This window comes from Cebidichthys violaceus, unplaced genomic scaffold (genome assembly GCF_023349555.1).
Source record: "Cebidichthys violaceus isolate CVI_PGR_0920_01 unplaced genomic scaffold, fCebVio1.0.p SCAF_49, whole genome shotgun sequence".
NCBI lineage: Eukaryota > Metazoa > Chordata > Actinopteri > Perciformes > Stichaeidae > Cebidichthys > Cebidichthys violaceus.
The window spans coordinates 1,275,811-1,296,359 of NW_027176694.1; the positions used below are offsets into that span (position 1 = coordinate 1,275,811).

General features: G+C 43.8%; 1 protein-coding gene across 3 annotated transcripts; it reads left to right on the top strand.

Annotated features, from left to right (window-relative positions):
- Nucleotides 1-10,023: 10,023 nt before the first annotated feature.
- slc52a3-2b (solute carrier family 52 member 3-2b) lies at nucleotides 10,024-16,164 on the top strand. Of its 3 annotated transcripts, none has more exons than XM_068730084.1 (4): nucleotides 10,024-10,104; nucleotides 12,983-14,042; nucleotides 14,229-14,352; nucleotides 15,209-16,164. In XM_068730084.1, the coding sequence occupies exons 2-4, from the start codon at nucleotides 13,030-13,032 to the stop codon at nucleotides 15,422-15,424; spliced, it is 1,353 nt and encodes a 450-aa protein (XP_068586185.1). In that variant the 5' UTR covers nucleotides 10,024-10,104; nucleotides 12,983-13,029; the 3' UTR covers nucleotides 15,425-16,164. The 3 variants fall into 3 exon arrangements, with proteins under 3 accessions (XP_068586185.1, XP_068586184.1, XP_068586186.1); XM_068730083.1 differs by lacking the exon at nucleotides 10,024-10,104 and adding an exon at nucleotides 10,891-11,613; XM_068730085.1 differs by lacking the exon at nucleotides 10,024-10,104 and adding an exon at nucleotides 11,903-12,873.
- The last annotated feature ends 4,385 nt before the right edge of the window (nucleotides 16,165-20,549 follow it).

A 20,549-nucleotide genomic window follows, 5' to 3' on the forward strand; every position in this document is an offset into this window, starting at 1 on the left:
CGAAGCAGCCTGGACCTGAGGATAAAACGGTGTCAGACATCCAGAGACAAGCTGGTGACGCAGAGGAAATCAAGATGGCAGAAGACGCCCTGGGGAAGACGGTCAAGCAGCTCAAAAGAGAGAGGACCACTGCAAAAAGTAGCTTCACCAGACAGGCCAACTTCATGACCAGAGAGGTAAGCAGCATGCTTGAAGCAGAGTTAAAGGAGGAGTTCACTAAACTCTGAAGCACGAGCGGCTCCTGCCCCGTGTCTAAGCGGGGAAGTTTTACGCACCTAACACGGTGGTCACGCCGTCGGCTGTCCCACCGGCAAGAATTAGGTTCCTCTCTCCGGTGTCGGGAGAATGTCGTCGGTCTTTTATCTCACTCCGTGGCTTAATCGTTAGGATTTCGGAATTATTGCCTTAAGAGTCTTTTACGGCAAAGCTCTAGGCGCTCTTAATGGGATGCAACCCTAGCACCCTGTATGTAATAGTTATGTACTTTGTCTGTACTTTACTATTGCTTATTGTGAACATCTCACCATTTTATGACTAACACTGCCAAGTCTTCACCCAGGGAACTTACCTTAAACTCCTCTGATTGCTTCAGTCGTCACCTCTGATCACACCATTAACGGACAGGGGAAGAGGGTTAAAATGTTTTAAAGAACCAGAATACTTTGTTTGGCTTCAGACACTTACAAATTGTAAGGCTGTGTTTTTATTCAAGTTTTTCACACAACAATCACATATAACAATTTCAAGTCAATGAAGACTAAGTCTAACACTCCTACTTCGAAGGGGTCTTTCCTCTACTCAGTTTTCACTGATTTACTATGCTATATAATCCAGGTCTCTCCTGGTATATCCCCCTCTTCTAAATGTCTGCTCTGCTCTGCTGCTTTTATTCTGTTCTAAGGCTGGAACCTCCTTTAGGTTCCTACGTCACTGCTTGATGCCAATGATGACTACAGGATTGGACTGCTGGCTGAGATGAAAAAGCCAGAGGAAGAAGTTGTGCTTGAAAAGCAGCAAGAGGGCAACATTGAGAGGACAGAAAATGAAGCTGAAACAAGATTTGGACAAGTAAAAGATACTGTCCAGATGAACCTGTGGTCAAGGTATGGCAAGAATGAACTCAATATGGCAATCTTAGAAGCAGAAAAAGCCTGTGATCAAGCAGATGGTGTAGTTGCTGAAAGTACTAATTTGGAGTGCTATGAAGTGCACCTGATCCTCTTGGAAAAGCGAATAAAGGAGCTCACCACAGTGATGTCAGCATGAGAGCGATGGATCCCTGCGTTATCAAAGGATGAGCTAGATAACAGAGGCATGGGTTTGAGAACGGCTAGCAAGAGGTTTGACCATAGAAGAGCTGAATTCGTCACTGCACGGAGGATTGCAGAGGAAACCACAGAAACTTCAGGAGGTGTGAGGTGGGGAGCACAGCCCACACCAGCAACACCAATCGTGAAGATCACGCCAACCACGCTGCCCATCTTCAATGGCTGCAAAAGATATATAATATGACAGATGGAGGAAAGACTGGGACAGCCTACAAAGGCAAGGAGAGCCAACTGGATCAGCTGAAGTCAAGAAAATTCAGCTCCTGGATAGTGTGGAGGACAAGATTTCAAAGGACCTCAGACTTTCAACCTACTACACTGCTGAGGATATATTCAGAGTCATGGAGAACAGGTGTGGCAACAAGTCAACCATCATCATAGAAATCCTTGAGGAGCTGGAAAAGATACCGTATGTGAGGGGGAACCAGCCAAGGAAAGTCATTGACCTCATACATGCTGTGGAGAGGGCCCTAGCAGATCTCACAGAGCTGGGAAACCCCGAAGCCATAAAGAACCCACTGGTAATTAAATCTATTGAGAGCAAGTTACCTGACTTTATAAAGAGAGACTGGCTAATGTTTATGGTCGATTCTGCAAATGATGTCACTTCAGACAACCGCTTTGACATGCTCTTAAAATTCCTAAAAAAACAGGAAGAAATCCTTGAGAGGCTTGAACAGCTAAGGATTGTGGAGAAGATGGAGAAATCAGACCATCCAGGAGAGAAACATGAGTGGAAATATGCTTCAACAAGAACCACAAAGAAAGGAGACCTGGAGGATGTGTGTGGTGATAGTGGACACAATACCAAGATTTTCTTCTGTAGGAAGTTCAAAAGGCTGAAGCTACCTGAAAATAAATCTGCCTTAAAAAAAGCCGGGAGCATGCAGAAAATGTCTTGGATGCCATGATGACGATGGATATTGCAGAGATACCTTCCTATGCCGAAATAAAGAGGAGGAGAAAGGGAGGAGGCACCCCAGACCACCATTACTTTCTCTGCCCAAAAGGAGAACTAAGAAAGGGTGAGGAGGAAAAGAGTGGAAAAGGCAGCAGAGGTAAAAGCAAGCTAACAGAGGAACAAGAGGAGTTCTTGTCTGAACTTTCCCCAGAACTAGCAGAACGGTGCAAAGAAGCTTTCACCAACAAAACCGCAGTTACAAACAATGCTAAAGACCAGTCAGAGCTTTTAGAGAAAAAGGGGCTGTCTGAACTAACGTTCATCATGATGCTGATGGAGGTCACTGCAAATGCAGGGCAGAAGATTGGGACTCTGGTTGACCTTGCATCTGACACAAACTACATTACCCATAAGGCTGCTGACAGGCTGAAGTTACAAAGTGAAAAGATAACCTTAGTTGTGCACGGGGTTGGTGAAATGACCATGAAGGTGAACACTGAGAGATATGTCCTCGGACTCAAAACTCCTCAAGGAACAGAGAGGACACATGAACTTGTCTGCTACGGCTTGGATGAAATTGCCAAAGTGCACAAAGTAATTGAACCTGAGAAGTTGCAGAAATTCTTCCCAGAGGTCGAGCTTGAGGAATTGAGGAGGCCAGAAGAAGTTGAACTCCTCATTGGCCACCAAGAGGGAAGACTCGCTCCGCAGAGGGTGAGAGTTGTAGGAGATCTTGTCTTATGGCAAAGTCCATTGGGTAAGACAGTGGGCGGAGCACACCCCGACTTGTTTGAGGAAGTAGAAGTGGCAGCACACGAGTCTAAAACACACTTTGCTCGCTCCATGAGAATAGCTGCTGTCAAGTATGAGGAAATCCTCAGGAGTTCAACACCCGAGGCAGCCCAGCCACAACAGGAGGATGTGGCACTCAGGCCAAGTTTACAGCTGCTGGTAACCGCGACTTCCTGGAGTGGTGGAGGTGGGACACCATCGGAGCTGCATGTGAACCAAGATGTGGAGGACGTTGATGTGGACACTGCCAACCAGGAGGAAAAGAAATGACCTTGGCAGAGGAGAGGGAGCTTGAGATCATAAAAGAAGGCCTCACCTACATCAGAGAGGATGCTCACACAACATCTCCACATTGAGATGCAAGGTATCCATGGACTACAGATCCCACCTCAATCCCAAACAACAAAGCTGCAGTGCAGGCTACATTCTTCGGAATATCCTGTTTTTTTTGTTTTTTTTTAATGACACCTTGAGGTGGCCTGCTATTAACCTGAAGTGAAATGATGTTGTGACTATGCACTGTTTCCTCTAACATCAAATCTGAATTTAGACAAATTGTCTCATGAATGTTATTTGAAGTTGGCTCGTGAATGAGATTTTGAAGGGCTTTATTTTGAAATGCTACATCAAAATGTCCTGTTTTTTTCTGTGACACCTTGAGGTGGCCTGCTATTAACCTGAATTGAAATGATGTTGTTACTCTGCACCATTTCCTCTAATGTCAAATCTGAAATTAGACTAATTGTCTCATGAATGTGATTTTAAGCGCTTTTATTTTGAAATGCTACCTAAGAATGTCCTGTTTTTTTTTCTGTGTGACACCTTGAGGTGGCCTGCTATTAACCTGAAGTGAAATGATGTTGTTACTCTGCACCGTTTCCTCTAACGTCAAATCTTAAATTAGACTAATTGTCTCATGAATGTGATTTTAAGCTGGCTCGTGAATGAGACTTTGAAGGGCTTTTATTTTGAAATGCTACCTAAGAATGTCCTGTTTTTTCTGTGACACCTTGAGGTGGCCTGCTATTAACCTGAAGTGAAATGATGTTGTTACTCTGCACCGTTTCCTCGAACGTCAAATCTTAAATTAGACTAGTATGCTCATGAATGAGACTTTGAAGGGCTTTTATTTTGAAATGCTACCTAAGAATGTCCTGTTTTTTTCTGAGTGACACCTTGAGGTGGCCTGCTATTAACCTGAAGTGAAATGATGTTGTTACTCTGCACCATTTCCTCTAACGTCAAATCTGAAATTAGAATAATTGTCTCATGATTGTGATTTGAAGTTGGCTCGTGAATGAGATTTTGAAGGGTTTTAATTTTGAAATGCAACATCAGAATGTCTTGGTATTTTCTGAGTGACACCTTGAGGTGGCCTGCTATTAACCTGAAGTAAAATGATGTTGTAACTATGCACCGTTTCCTCTAACGTCAAATCTGAAATTAGACTAATTGTCTCATGAATGTGATTTTAAGCGTTTTTATTTTGAAATGCTACCTAAGAATGTCCTGTTTTTTTCTGTGTGACACCTTCAGGTGGCCTGCTATTAACCTGAAGTGAAATGATGTTGTTACTCTGCACCGTTTCCTCTAACGTCAAATCTTAAATTAGACTAATTGTCTCATGATTGTGATTTGAAGTTGGCTCGTGAATGAAATTTTAAAGGGCTTTAATTTTGAAATGCAACATCAGAATGTCTTGGTATTTTCTGAGTGACACCTTGAGGTGGCCTGCTATTAAAGTGACGTGAAATGATGTAACTATGCACCGTTTCCTCTAAAAACGAATTGTCTCATGAATGTTATTTGACGTTGGATCGTGAATGAGGTTTTGAAGGGCTTTAATTTTGAAAAGCTACATCAAAATGTCCTGTTTTTTTCTTGAGGTGGCCTGCTATTAACCTGAAGTGAAATGATGTAAATATGCACCGTTTCCTCTAAAAACGAATTGTCTCATGAATGTTATTTGAAGTTGGCTCGTGAATGAGATTTTGAAATGCTACATCAGAATGTCCTGTTTATTTCTGAGTGACACCTTGAGGTGACCTGCTATTAACCTGAAGTAAAATTGCAACTATGCACTGTTTCATCAAAAAACAAATCTGAAATTAAAGCTGCAAGCAGCATTGATCGGGCCCTCGCATCTTCACACATGTCGAGGGTACTGGCAGGACTCTGGTTGATGTGGCCATTTAATTCTGTGACCATCATACACTGCATGCACAAGTTAGACGCTGTCACGACCTAGTCAGTTTTCACCAGTAAAGAGTTTATTAGACATAGCACCAAACATATAAGTCTCAATGGTGGAACACGAGCCGTCCTCTCAGCTCCACAGGTGGTATGAGAGAGAGAGAACGAGATTGCAAAGAGGGCGGATCCTTATTCGGGAGCACCGGGCCCAGGTGTCTCCAGTTAATGATCACCACGTCTGGTCCTGCTGGCTTAAAAGAACAACACATAACCCAGACAGGGAACCGTCACCCCCCCCCCCCCATAAGAACTGGGTCCTGTAGGGAACCCCAGTACCAAAAACATAACTTTCATTTACTCTTTAGCAAAAAAACCTCAAAAATACTAACAATTGGCTGAAACCCAAAAAAACAATATACTTTATCACATGTCCTTCTCTAAACAGTCCAGCCTCTTTTGCCCCAGGTTCCCACTGCAGCAAGCGGTGCACCTTGGATGCATTTTAAACAGTTAGGAAGGGACAAGAGGAGAACCAAGGAAAGGAACATATAGTGTGATGGCCCCTGTCTCTAATCACTGCAAGCATGCTTTTGTCCCTTTGTCCCTAGAGAGCAGATTACCTGATGCAGAGCACCTGGTCCGGGAACAGGGAGAGCATAAAGGCCCTGCTCTAGCGTTGCTCTTCAGGGGTGTTTTCTCCGGTGTACGCGGCGTGATCCCTGCCAGTTGCTGCCGGTTATCTTTGGTTTTGGTTCTCTTTAGTTTCACTGACAACACCCTCACTTCACTACACACGCATCCACGTTGACATTAGTGACGGACACACCTCATAGAGCTAACTATTTCTTTATTTAGTAAAAATAAATACTTTTCTTTGCCATCATCTGTTGTCCTTGCCGTATTTGTCATGGCCTAGGAGCCGGGTTATGACAAATAGTAATATAAACAACAACTTATTGCTGGGGAGCCCTGGACAATGCGTCTGCCACACGTTGTCAGTCCCCTTTACCCAAAACTGGCTCAGCTAAACCAGCTGCATGAACCTCACCAAGTGAGCATGGCTCAGAGGTGCGCACACAATACGGCTATAGCTAATTAGCATGACAAAGCTGAGTTGGCGTTCTACGCTGAGGTGTTGAAACTATGTAACTTTGCGCAGAGGTTTGTTTCAACACCGTATGCGGACCAGTGAACTAACCATAGGGAGCAAGGCCAGTACTTGGTCTCCAGGATTAAAAATGCGACGGTCATACGAGTGTTTCATTATTCCCTGAGGTAAACCCAGACTCTCCCGAGCTAGATCTCCCGCTGTATAAAGCCTGTGCCTAAAACTGTTCACATACTCAATTAAGTTTTCAGGAGGTTCTGCCTCCTTCCAGTTATCAGACAAGGCCGCTAACGGACCTCCTACAGTGTGTGCAAACACCAATTAATTTGGGCTAAACCCAGCGCTCTCCTGTGTCACCTCTCTAGCTGCCAGCATTAGCCAGGGCAAACCCTCTTCCCAGTCTCTACCCAGCTCCATGCAGTAAGCACGCAACAGGGACTTTAGCGTCTGATGGAAGCGAGCATGGTAAGCAGAGGCTTGGTTGTGCTGTACACAAAGCTGCTTTAACACCTGCGAAAACATGCGAGAAGAAAAGTTTGAGCCTTGATCGGACTGAATGACTTTGGGTATGCCAAACACCAAAATGAACTGAGACAGTGCTCTCACCACCGACCTAGTAGTTATGGTGCGCAAGGGGTACGCTGCCGGATAGCGAGTACTCTGGCACATAACAGTCAGTAGATAAGTAGCACCTGTCTTTGAGCGAGGCAAAGGACCCACACAGTCTATTATTAAATGCTCAAACGGTTGGCTGATTGCTGGAATAGGGCACAGAGTCACAGGTTTTAGTGTCTGATTAGGTTCGTCAGTCAGCTGAAACATATGACACGTTTTAATGAAGTGACCTACATCTTTTTTCATACGAGGCCAAAAGAAGTGTCTTAAAATGTGCGGCGGCGGACCCTCACGCAACAATATACTTAAATTATTACGTCTTAAATGTTGTAAAATGCAATAATAGCCGAATTCACTGTTATTCTCTCTCCTCCGTTCATGTAATTTGAGCCCCAGAACTGGGCTGGATCGAGACCTGGAGAGCAGGGTTACAAAAAATGCGATAGTGCGCATGCTCCACGGGCCATCTAATGCAGAACATCCGGGTATTTTAATCTGAATTCTAAACTCGAAAGTCATTTTCATAGGAAAGGACAGGGCACCACTGTATCCACTGCTCTTCACACATTGATGTGGAAAGTGGCAACACAACACCTACATCACAATGCTTTTTGTCAGCTCAGCATTCAACACAGTCCTCCCCCCCCCCCCCCCCATGAAACTAATTGGTAAACTTAGCACTCTAGGTTTGAGTATCTCACTCTGCAACTAGTTATTAGACTTCCTCACAAACAGACCCTAGGCAGTTCTAATGGGCAACCACACTTCCTCCACGCCCCCCAGGGCTCAGCCCCCTCCTGTTCACGCTGTACAACCACAACTGCTTCGTCAAACATGAAGAGAACTCTGTGTGAAGGTTGGACATGACACTGCAGTCATTTGTCGTGTTCTTTTTGTGCTTTTGTTGTGAAGCAACATAGGACCGCAATCTTCATTTCATTGTGTAATCCTGATATTAGCCAGAATTGTGAACTTGCTTCACTCTGTTTCCAGTCCACTGAAACTTTGTGAAGTGGGCAGATTCAAAGTCTGGACCCAGGCAAGACCAGCAGCCGAGAGGTCAGCAGTGTGCGTACTGGTAGTGTTAGCTGTTTCTGCCCACTGTCGCTCTGGGCACAGAGTAGCGGCTGAGGGTTGTAGATGCACTCAGCTGTGTTTTGGTAAAGCTAGTGGCCGCGGCCAGCAAAGTTAGTGGTGAATGAGGAATAAGCAGGCAGTTCTCGGCAGGCTATGAGACTGTGGGGGCTGTGTTTTGAGAAAGTGTGAATCATCGCAACCGCGAGACATCCTTGAGCTCGCAGCCATAACTGGACACCCAACATATTGTGTCAGCCAGCTAGCAAGGCAGCTCCCATGTGTTCGCATGGCCGTTCAACCTCTGACTCACCTCACAGTTTACAGGAAACTCCTGTTGGTTCTGTGGTTTTCTCCTTGTACATCCCATCCTCCCTGTTGTCTTTATGAAGTGACTCATAATAGGGCGGAATTCCTGCTTCGTTACAGGCACCATTAATTATTTCCAAAAAATAAAAATCTTTCATGAATGTGTTGCATGAAGAGGTTTAAAAAAAAAAAACATGTAAAAAATAAGTATTTAACAGTGCCATTTTCGTTTACAAAGTGAAATCAATATTCCAACATGTTGTCACTATGACTATTCGTAATGTTATGTAACAAAAAGATTGTTTTTCCTGTGTAAATTGAATGCATGATATAAGGATAGACACTAGATTTCCTATAATGAAAAGTGCACTGTTGAGGTTATTGTTTGTCCAATTCACACCCTGCCTATTATTACTTACTCTTTGTGTTGTGTTCCCCCTACTCCGCTTCTTAACATCCCTACCGTGTTTTGGGTTGAATGTTAATGTCTCCCTTTTTATAGCGTTATCCCAATGCTGCTCTTCCTCCACACTGCCTTTCCCCCTCTGACTCTGTACGGGTGTTCGGTATCTGATTGAATAACACATTCTCAGTGGCACAAATTCCATCTGTGGATCCCCCAGCTCCACTTGCCCTCCTGTTGATGCCTAACAAGTGAATCTTTTCAGACTCACACGGACATACACTACCAAAAACACAGACATATTTGTTCAAACACACGGGCCGGCGGTTTGGAGAAAGAAAGCAAAGTATTGTACTTCTACGCAAATATTCACCATGACAATCCTGAGGTTTTATCAAAACAACCCTGTCCTGTGACTGGCCCTCACAGTGCAGTAGAGCAAAGAGGTCATGCAATCAGGGTATATAATATGAACGTTCACCGGGTAATGCAAACATACTGCTGTTACAGTAGAGACTCTCTGTGTCCCACGGACACATTTCATCATTTAGACTTACAACATTACTAAACTCAAAACATTTCAAAGGCCAATTTGCAAAAAAAACAAAAACGGAATGAGAGCAATAATTATTTCCTTGTGCAAATTAACAACTGTTTGAATTTGTTAGTAACGCAACAGTCGCCTTAATCTCACATCCGCGAAAGCTCAAATCATTTTTATTTACTCTATCAAAAGCAATTGACTTTACTGTCACGGGCCTGAAAAGAAGTGTTTATTATGCAGGAAGAGAACATGTAGTGCCAGTGAGTGCCAAGGTGGGTGCAAGGGCACTCCAATGAAATGCCATGCCCAACGGGGGTCATTCATTTGGGCTGGAATTTGTGCTGAACAAAAGCCGGGCCGACCCCGACCAAACACCCACTCAGAAAGCTGTCCAAAGCCATCTTCTGGTTGGCTAAGCTGCACTCGCCCTCTGCGAGAAATGGAAAGGACATTCAAATACATTTAGCAGACTCGTCAGATTCAGTCTGTTCCCTTTTTTCCTCTACTTTCTTGCATTTCCAACATTTACAAAGCTCCCTTTCCTCCGTCGATCCATCCTCTCTCGTTCTTTCCTCCCTCTGTTCTCATTCCCTTCACCCCCCCCCCCCCCCCCCCCCCCCCCTGCTGCTGAGGACTTTGGTTCCAACACTGGCCCCCTGACGCGGCCCTCTGCAGTCACCTGACACAGACTCACAGATCCAGAGTAGTGAAATGCAGAGCACTCTTGTGTGCGTGCATACTCCACACAAAGCGACATCAGAGGGCCGCTGTGTTGTTACACCTCTGGCTCACTTTCCGCTGCGATTTGCGTCTTTGCGCCTCCTTTCCCACGAGCAGGTAGGTGGTATCTTCTTTAATGTAGAATGATGAATAGAGGTGATTTAACGTATCGAATGGAGTCCAGACAGTGTATTGTGTTTTTTGTTTTAAGCTGTGTAATCTTTTAAAGGAGGAATTTTGTCACATGAAGACGTGGTCCTGGTTAAACGTTTTGAAAACTAACATAAAAAACCCCCCTTTTTAACAATCAAAGTAAACTCTGGCAGGTTTTCCACTGTGCTTTATTAGCTTGTCCTTAGCAGCTGTCCTTATCTAATAAAACTATATGGGATTAAAATGTATGCAGTGTTTATTTATGATGCTACTTAAATGGTAAATGGACTGTACTTGTATAGCGCTTTTCTAGTCTTTCCGACCACTCAAAGCGCTTTCACACTACTTGTCATCATTCACCCATTCGCACACTGATGGCAGGGGCTAAGTGCCTATCAGATTCTATCAGATTCTATCACTGTGGGCACAGCTACGGGAGCAATTTTGGGGTGAAGCGTCTTGCTCAAGGACACATCGACACGCGACTAGTGGAGCCGGGGATCGAACAACGAATCTTTGAAATAATGATATAAGCCTTTTTAATGTGCAGTGCTCCTGAGCAGCCTGCTACATCACATGGAGTCTTTTACATTCTTATCAGGCAGCGCTCAATCCTGATGTTTTGTTAGCTGACAACCTTGACAAAAGATGCTTTGATTTACTGTAGACAATACTATCACAAATGAATGTGTGTGTGTGTGTGTCTCTTTTTTTTAGAATGTTTCTTCCCCAGCAGTCACTTCACTGAGCTGCTGGTAGGACAGCTACAGCATATCGAAGGAGGCAACCAGAAGCCCTGCGGAACCTTTGAAACCACCGCCTTTTGTGTTGATGATTGTGAAACCAGAGCTGCAACATAACGGCCTGAACAAAAGAACTGCTGTCACAGGGAGAAGCCAGTCGAGGCTAAGCAGGCCATAAGAAATAAACCGAGGCAGGGATCAGAGGATTAGAGGGGACAGTCAGCGCGTTCTGTTTAATATCTCGTACATCACTTCATTGAGTGGGAAACCAAAAGCCGGTTCACTCTTCTCACTCACACTGCAGCCTGTGTGTTTGAAGGAGGGCAGGCCACAAGGTCGTCTGCTGGTTGGGGGAGGGAAAAGGAAAAGGAGGAGCTTATCTCAGTGAGGCCTCTCCCGTGACTCCCTTTCCTCCTATTGCTGATCTCCCAGGCCCACACAGAGCACATGGCTGCATGGTTTTTGAAACCGCTCTCCAATAGAAGGATAGAAGTGTCATTTCAGGACATGTGCGCCTGTGCAGCCCTTCCCCCTGTCAAGTGCAGCACAGACACGGAAGTAGAGTAAGCCTGTGTGTGTGTGTGTGTGGAGGAGAAAAGGCGGAGGGAATGCATACATACACATACGCACCCACACATTTGCAGCTGTTGTAACTGTGATCGCAATGGAGTGACTGTTGTTTGAAAGGAAAGAGGGGAGAGGAGAGCTTTCTGGTTATGTTCTGACCGAGGTAAGATGATTCTGACACCAGCTGTGGAAGGTGTCTGTGTGAAGGGAGTGAGGGTTATGGGATTTCCTGGTTATCCGAGAACAACCAGGCTTAACTCTTAGGAACCAGGATGTTTTAGATATTAGATTGTGAAGAGTAGCCAGCACAGTTGGCAATACTGAAAATAAATGATACAATGATGACTGATTTTATTTGTTTATTTACACTGACTCCTATTTAAGGACCTTTTTTGTTTCAGTACAACAATATGTAAATGTCCGGTACGGTATAAATGAGTTTACTATTTGTTTATGGTTTTAATTAGAGCGAGTCCTTTACAATGACAGTGGTGATGTGGTTTTGTTCCACAGCTTCACAATAATGTCCCTTTTGATATGTCTGTTTATGTCACAACCACATGGAGCTTTTTTATGGGAGCAGTGTGTGAAAGGTCAGGCCTTACCAAAGCACATGAGACAGGGATGGAGTAGGAGACAGAGTGAGTGGAGACTGGGAAGGTCAATCCCAGCCCCATGGGGACATGCTTTTGTTCTCACTAACACCTATTCACTGAAACTGGAATTTTATTTTGTATTTTGATATTTTTGGTATAATGTAGTTAGCAAACACCATTCCTAAGACAGCTTTTTTCCCTTCCGTTTGCTAGCTTTGGGGCTTTAGGGCTGCAATGTTTGTTAAGGTCCTATTTGAGGGATTGCTGTGAATATTGGTACATACATCCATGTCACTCTCAGAATGTCCAACTCATCCGGTGCTATCATTATGTCAGAATTTTAAGTTGTTTGGTTTGTCACCTAAATTCCTACAAAACTGCAATGACATTCCCATCAGCCTCAGCTGTACCTTTGCGTTTAGTGCTGATACGTAAATGTTTGCATGCTCACAGGCAAAATTCTAAGATGGTAAACATGGTAAACATTACTGCGATAAACAGCAGCATTTAAACTTTGTCATTGAGGGCATGCTAGCAAGCTGGTGTTAGCTAAAAGCTCTGCTCCCTCTAACTAGGCAACAGACTCACAGCGGTGTCTACAGCTAGCATGGCTCTAGATTCTTGGTCTTGTTTATGACCCACACACATTACATCAATCCTAAACAACTCCAGATTCCACTTTTGAAGCCAAGTAATTACATTTTTTGAGTGGATGCTAATTTAGCCAGTGTTCTTACTATTTGTTTTCTTCAAATGTGACAAAAGGCAAAATACACTCGAGAGCACTTTGGATAAATCATTTTTTCAAAGTATTCTCTCTCTCCGAGGTACAACATCTCTACGAAACAATAAATGTACATTTTGTAACATACGTATAGAGCTGTAGATGAAAGTGAAAGGCTGATAAAACGATCCTATCTTGCGTCTGTATTTCAGATTGTGCCCGTCTACATTTCCCGATTGACCACATTCCTGCGTCCATCATGTCGCTGCTGACCCACGTACTGGCTTGCCTGTTCGGTATGGGCTCCTGGGTGGCCATCAACGGGATGTGGGTGGAGCTGCCCCTGGTCGTACCGCAGATCCCAGAGGGCTGGTATCTGCCATCATACCTCACAGTCATCATCCAGATGGCCAACATAGGTCCTCTCTTCATCACTCTGATGCACCGCTTCCGCCCCGGGGTGCTGGATGAGCGGCTGATCATCTACTCCATCGTGGGGCTGGGGATCGTTGCTACATTCCTGCTGGCTTTCTTCTGGAGGCACACAGTGACGATAGCGGGCTCTTTGCACAGTGTACCCCTGCTGGTGTTGAGCTTCCTGCTCTCTGTGGTGGACTGCACCTCCTCTGTTACATTTCTGCCTTTCATGATGCGGCTTCGCCCACAGTACCTCACCACGTACTATGCAGGCGAAGGCCTCAGCGGTCTGGTGCCTGCACTGGTGGCTCTGATTCAAGGTGTTGGCGTAGTCCACTGTCAGAATGCCACTTTGGCAGATAACGCTACTGTTGGCAGTGGAGACCTACGAGCCGTCTACCAGCCAGCTAAATTCTCTGCCCAGATCTTCTTCGTGTTCCTCAGTGCCATGATGGTTGTGTGCCTTGTAGCCTTCGTCCTACTCAACCATCACCCAGCTGTGGCGCGAGAGAGGAAAAACGACTTGTACTTCAGTGGTGATCTGGCCTCTGGGAAGAGAGAGGAAGGTCTGTCTCTGCACGCCCGGACACCAGAGCAGAAGCCTATGATCTGCCCACTGGAAGCCGTTAGGAGGGAGCCCCGGAGCTCTTTTGGGATGGGGACATATAGTAGTCTGGAGGTGCTGTTCATCTTTGTTGTACTGGCTTGGGTCAATGCTCTGACCAACGCAGTGCTGCCCTCAGTCCAGTCCTACTCCTGTCTGCCGTATGGGAACAAGGCCTACCATCTAGCTGCCACCATGGCAGCTGTTGCCAACCCAGTGGCCTGCTTCATCGCCATGTTTGCGCCTATTAGGTACATATGATTGCTGGAACCATCTAATTACGTTATAAAGATTCTCGGTCTCCTCCAAACACATACAATTAAAATAATTGCAACTCCTACAGATGACTTGAAATAGTGGTTTCAGTACTTTAAATCTACAGACACTCTCACATCAGCGGTTCAGTGTAACAGAAAGTGCATTCATTTTGTTTCCAGGTCTCTCATCTTGATGGGTTTCTTGGCCATGGTTGGGACTGGATTTGGAGCCTACATCATGGCCATGGCTGCTCTTAGTCCCTGCCCCCTGCTGGTTCACAGTGACTATGGAACTGCAGTCATAGTAAGACCCTTCTTCCAATGAATTTGAAGATGTTTTATTTAGACGATGCAAAATGCCACTTAAAAGCAGTTAGTTTTGACACCCCCCTTGCGAGCGATGAGTTTTGTCAGCGTAATCAAACTTCGTGCTGCTATGTAACTGCTATAAAAAGTCAATGGGCTCACACACTCTTTCAAAATATAGGTTTATAGTGGAGAAAGACAAGCTTAAGAAATACCTAAGAAAAGAAAATGGCAAGTGAGCAGGAAGAAAGGGCGAGGTGTACTGTGAAGCAAGTGCTTGCGAGACTGCGAGATGAACGTCAGAAAAAAATAATGCTTTGACAGATTTTGACCCCAAGAGCTTTTGAAAGTCAAGTTGTTGGGCTTCTAACCAAACAAATCAGATTTTTTTTCCTTATGGATGGATCATATTTTCAGTCATCATTGTTGATATATACTATACCACCCTATGATATATGTAGCTCTCTAAACCAAAGTTCTAAACAATAAATAAGCAAAACAATAAACTAAATTGCTAAAATAATGAGACTATTAGAAAATGAATAAATGAGTAGAATGCAGGATGTGCATTAACTAAAAACTATAAATTGGTGTATCAGATCCGATAACTGCTGCCAGCAGCTAATTTGATCAACTGGCAGCCATGCCTTTAGAGAGGAGGAGCTAGCTGGTAAACAGTCAGTTATTAATAGGAGTGAAAACATCCTGTCCCAACCTGTTCTTGATGGCAACCCATTAAAAAAGCAACTGAGTTGGACACTAGGACACTTTGCGTGTTTGATTTGCATCTGAATAACAAGGACTGGGTGTCAGATCATTGTAAGGTGTAACATTGATCTTTTTCTGTGATGCAGGTGCTGGCCTGGGTCCTGTTTGTCCTCTCCCTGTCCTACGTGAAGGTCATCATTGGGGTGATTCTGAGGGACGAAGGCCACAGCGCCCTCGTCTGGTGTGGAGCAGTAGTGCAGTTGGGCTCCATGGTTGGTGCCGTGTCCATGTTCCCATTGGTCAGCGTCTATGGGCTTTTCAGGTCAGGTGATGCTTGCAACACCAAGTGTCCAATGTTGTGAAGAAACATGTTTAAAGTTAAACACTGCTGTACAAAACTGAAAAATAATGCCCTTTTTTTTTTCTTTGATGCACTGAACTCATTGCAGTCTTGAGCTTTACATATTCCTATTGTTACAGACCTGAGCTGTTCACCTACAACAGTACAGTATATTACAATCCCTGCTCAATTCAGAGGTCAAAGCCAGTTTACTTGAACTGTTAATATGATGTGAAAGTATAATTGATTGTTGCTTTTATAAGGACATATGGTACTTTGGGCTTTAAAATGTGCCTTAATTTTGACTCGTTTGGTGTACATGTTGTACATTCTAGCTTGCTTTGTATATGTTACTTGTGTGGAGAAACTGTTCAACAATACCAAATAAAACATGTTTTATGGTTGCCTAAACACTTGTATTATACTTCAAATCCTCATAAACATTCTCCTTATCCTCTCTGTCAGCTAGGGCAGAAGGTTTTATACCCGTGGGTAGAGAGGATACAGGGGCAAAAGGTACAGTACCAGAGCAGGGTCAATGGTAGATAGGGCAATAGGGGGAGACAGAAATAGCGTCAGTTTGTCTTACATATCTTCTATTGTGTGTTTTGGTTAAAGTGACATAACCGAAAAGGTCACTTTTGAAAGTGTGTTTGGGCAAAAGAAGAGAAAAAAAAAATAAAAAGCACAATTCCTCCACACACACAGGCAGACCCATGCTAGATCATACTACATAAACAATAATGGACATCGAGGGGCTCTAAAAACATGGATAAATGTGCCAATAGATGTTTGATTACAAAGGGTCAACACTGGACATGGAATGATCTCTGACTTTAAAAGTATTATCTATGAATTACTTGATGGTCTGATTGTCCAACCCATATGAATACAGGCACATCTAGTTATGTATTCCTCTGGTTTGCATTTGAGAGAAACGGATGGCTTTATTTTCAATATATAACAAACTATCATGTAATAATGGTTTACTGCTTTGCCCATCATAATCAAATAAGCAAGTATTGGCTCAATATACGCACACAATCTTCATATGATTGACATTGAAAAATCCATGAGCGTTTATTGCCTGCACACCTTTAAAACTAACACTAGATGTCACTGTAAGATTGAAAGATGCTCAGGAGGAACTGAGGCCGTCATCTGACCTGCAACTTTCAAGATTCAAGTACCACAGTTTTGATGTGCAGGAATAAACAATAAAAATGACTCCATTTGTTGGATCAAGTCACATTTGCTTAATAGGTCGTGGAGAGAAGGTTGTGGTTAAATACATGGATCTTGGACGTCCTTTGGATTATACAAAACCTTAAACTCAATGTGGTTGAAAACCTGAGCGTTTTCATTAATTGGTTCCCTTTGACTTCATACAGAGTATAGAGTAATTGCTGTGCCTCAGTTTAGGAGGAGTGATTCATGTCTCTGGATTGTTCGCCCAGGTCACCAGAGTCATGTCTGCATCATATCCTCCTCACACTAAATCAAGGTGTCTTAGCCATGTAGGTGTATTAGTGTGTGTGTGTGTGTGTGTGTGTGTGTGTGTGTGTGTGTGTGTGTGTTTATCCTTCCTCCACTCCACGGGGACGATGAGGAATGAGGAGCTCAAGGCCAGTCAGAGTCTGATTCAGATCCCAGCGGTTCCTCAGAAAACATCTGGGGTCATCATCTCCTGTGTCTCACACTTCACCTATTCTCCTTATCTCTTCCAGTAGTTTTCTATGACTTATGGTGTGCTGACTTTAAAAGCAGCGGACCTGTTTGGAAAGGATTTTCGCAAAAGCTCAGGTTTGGGAATGCATATGTTTTCTCCAAAATTGTCTAATAGAAAAACTAAAAGAAATGAAAGGGTCCCTTTAAGAATAACGCCATGATACAATTGCACTGAGACAGGTGGACCAATGTGAATGTGGGTGGCAGGATGACAGTACCATAATGAGAGAAAGTGGGAGTCTTCCTTATCTTTCTGTCTGCCTCTCTCTTACTCTCCTTCAGTCCAACTATTTTGATATCTCATTTTTCCCCCAAGCTCCTTGTCTTCCTTGATTCACGCATATGGCAGACTTTGTGACCTTAATTTCAATTTAAAACACATGAGGGGAAATCCTAGCCCTCGCTGCTCTTTAATAGGCCGTCATGGGATTGGAGTATGCGGAGAATGATTGAATTTTGTGAGAAGGCCAGGAACGATCACGTCTCGCCTTCCGTTATGCAATCGACCATTCCCCTCTCACAACGCGACGTCTGGTAAAAACCTAGAGGAGGAGGGGGGGGGGCTAAAGACTAGAAAACCTCAACGTCTAGACCAAACGACAGAAAAAATAGCTTTTCTTCTAAATGACTCAAGGCAATATAAAAGAGAAACTCAGCTATCATATATAAAAAAAAAAGAGCCAAATGAGATGTCAGCCACCACATCAAAGGCAGAGATGTTGAATCGGGCAGCTTTTAATGGTTGTAAATGAGTCTTTTTACACTGTATTGCATGACATCCTATATTTCCTCACAGACGGAAACATATGGACCCTATACAAAGCGCGTCACGCTGCTTTATTTATATGATTGTGTCATTTTGTCCGTTTTCTCCCTTGACTCGCTCCACCTGCTCGGCCCACTTCGACAATGTCGAGATAAGAACTCCACGACGCACACATTATCGCTTTGTGCGAACTTCTTCACACCCACTGTGTTGGATTACACCGCCGCGATATATCCTTTAAATGAAGCAAGAGAGACTACCTTTCCCGTTAAGTCCATTATATTCAAATGGGCCGGGCCTTTTTCTTTTTTTTTCTTCTTCACAACAAGACATAAAGTAATCAAAAGTTAAAAGCAAACACTCAAGGAGGCACTTAGCAAAAAAGAAAAGCTTTTATGATAAAACATTCATATATAGTGCAGGAGACAGGTAATCTTTGAGGATGATAGGGTTGTCTTGTGGTCAGTTTCAGTATAGTATGGCTTGGGGAGCCTTGTAGATGAATGCTCCTAATAACATCCCCGCCCACCCATCACCCAGCGGAGCATCCAGGCAGAAGAACTAATACCTGAGTGTATTTCTTCAGTGGTGTGAAGTAGGCCTTAAAGAGCTGTTGGAGGCTGCAGTAAAGTAGGGTTCATTACCTTGACAGACTGATGACAGCTAAGACTGGCTGAGATGCGCACATATAGGCTACATAAATACTAAAAGAAAGGTGAAATAAGTGCTCGTTTTATACGCGCACACAGCATGACCTCGTGTATATATAAAACAGAACACCTTAGATACAGTCAGAAAAAGGAAATACATCAGTGTTTTCTGGGGCTCTAAAACGTAGGATTGCTTTCTCGAAGTGCTTTGAACGCCGTTTGCTGAAGGCATCCAGATCAATATGTGATGAACATGCTGCGGGTGCAGATAACATATCTGTATTTGGAAAAAAGTTTAGTGGGAAAGGGTTTTAAAAGAATAATTCAACCTTTTTTGAGAAACGCTTGTTTGTTTGTTTTCTTGCTGACGGCTAAAGGATTAATACAACTGTCGGCACAGTAAATGTGAAGCTATAGCCAGCATCCAGCTTTGCTATGAACAGGGGAAACAGCTGGAGTGACTCTGTTCAAAGGTTAGAGAGCTCAGTAATTAAATGTACATGTTGTTAGTTTGAGCCATTCGAAAACAAAAAGAGTAAAAACAAGTAATGGTTTTGTGGCTGGTTGTGCACATTTTGTGGTGGGACGCAGTGACTTTTACTGCGCGACATACCTAAATATAATGTGACAGGCCACCTCTTTCCTACATTTCCCATCTTTATGCCAAGCTAAGCTAACTTTTCCTGCTGCACAGCTTCAAACTCATCCGAAGGCAGTAAAATCTGTATTTTTTTTGGGGCTGGGCGCCGTGACTTATAGGGCCTTGTCGTCACTGTGAGGTTGACAGGGAACCAGTGGAGACTCAAGGAAGTTACATTACCAGCCAAGAAATAGGTCGGCACATAACCCCCTCATTAAAACCCATCTCGTTTTTGTACGGATTAAACAAACAATTCATCACGTGCTAATTAGGTGAGCTTTAGAGGTGCTTGTGGATTTTGTTACCTTTGGACAGAGCCAGACCAGCTGTTTCCCCCTGTTTACGTTCTTTACGCTAGGCTAAGCTAACAGGCTGCTATTTGTCCTTTAATATTTTGATATTTACCATAGAAATGAGAGTGGTATTGATCTTCCTCTAACTCTCGGCAAGAAAGCAATGGAAACGTAAACTATTGCTTTAACAATTTGAGTTAAAACACATTCCCAAAATCAAGCCTATGGCTTCAGTGACATACTGGGCAAAATCAATATAGTCCACATGGAGTTTGTGGTTAGACATTATTTATTATAATCCCCACTCCTAGTTGGCCAAATCATAACCAAACCACGAACAAGAGAGAAATAACTAAAGCAGTGAACTCTCACTCCATCATGTCGGGAAGTCAGTTCGCATGGGTTGTATGTGGGGTCAGCTTTAGGTCATACTGGGCATCCATTAGTGGCCTTATTTAGAGTCTGATTCTTTTAAGAGGAGTGATTGGCCAGCAAAGACAAAGAATCATTACCTTTGCCCGCCCCCTCCCTGCCAGCAGTCAATAATGAGGGATCATTAAAATGAATAGATGGACATTCCCCTTTTCTCCGGATCCTTATTGCAAAATCAGTGTCAGGGGAAATGAAGATTGAGCTTGGAGAAGGCGTCTAAAAGCCTCACAGTGATTGTCGTGAACTCATCTCCAGTGCCAGGCTCCTTTATCTACTGTAAGAGTCTGCACCTGCCTGAACTCTTGACTAGCAAGGGCTTTTACTGTAGCCCATTAAGAGCATCCCTAATGTGCGCTACAATGTACTTCAACATAAACATTGTGCATGTGTGCCGAAACATTTACAGCAAACAATGGAAGAATTATTGCTTTGGATGTCTTGGAGGGTTTCTTTTTTCGATGCAGAAATAGAGCTCTCAGAGTAAAAGGGATATTGAAAACATCGACTTTGATGTGGGGAGTGGAGAACTCACGTGTTGTGATCCTACAAACAGACTCTTAAAGGTGCAATGTGCAATGTCTAGACTCGAGACACATGCTCCGAAGAAACAGGGGGCAGCACTTCACCACTGCTACACA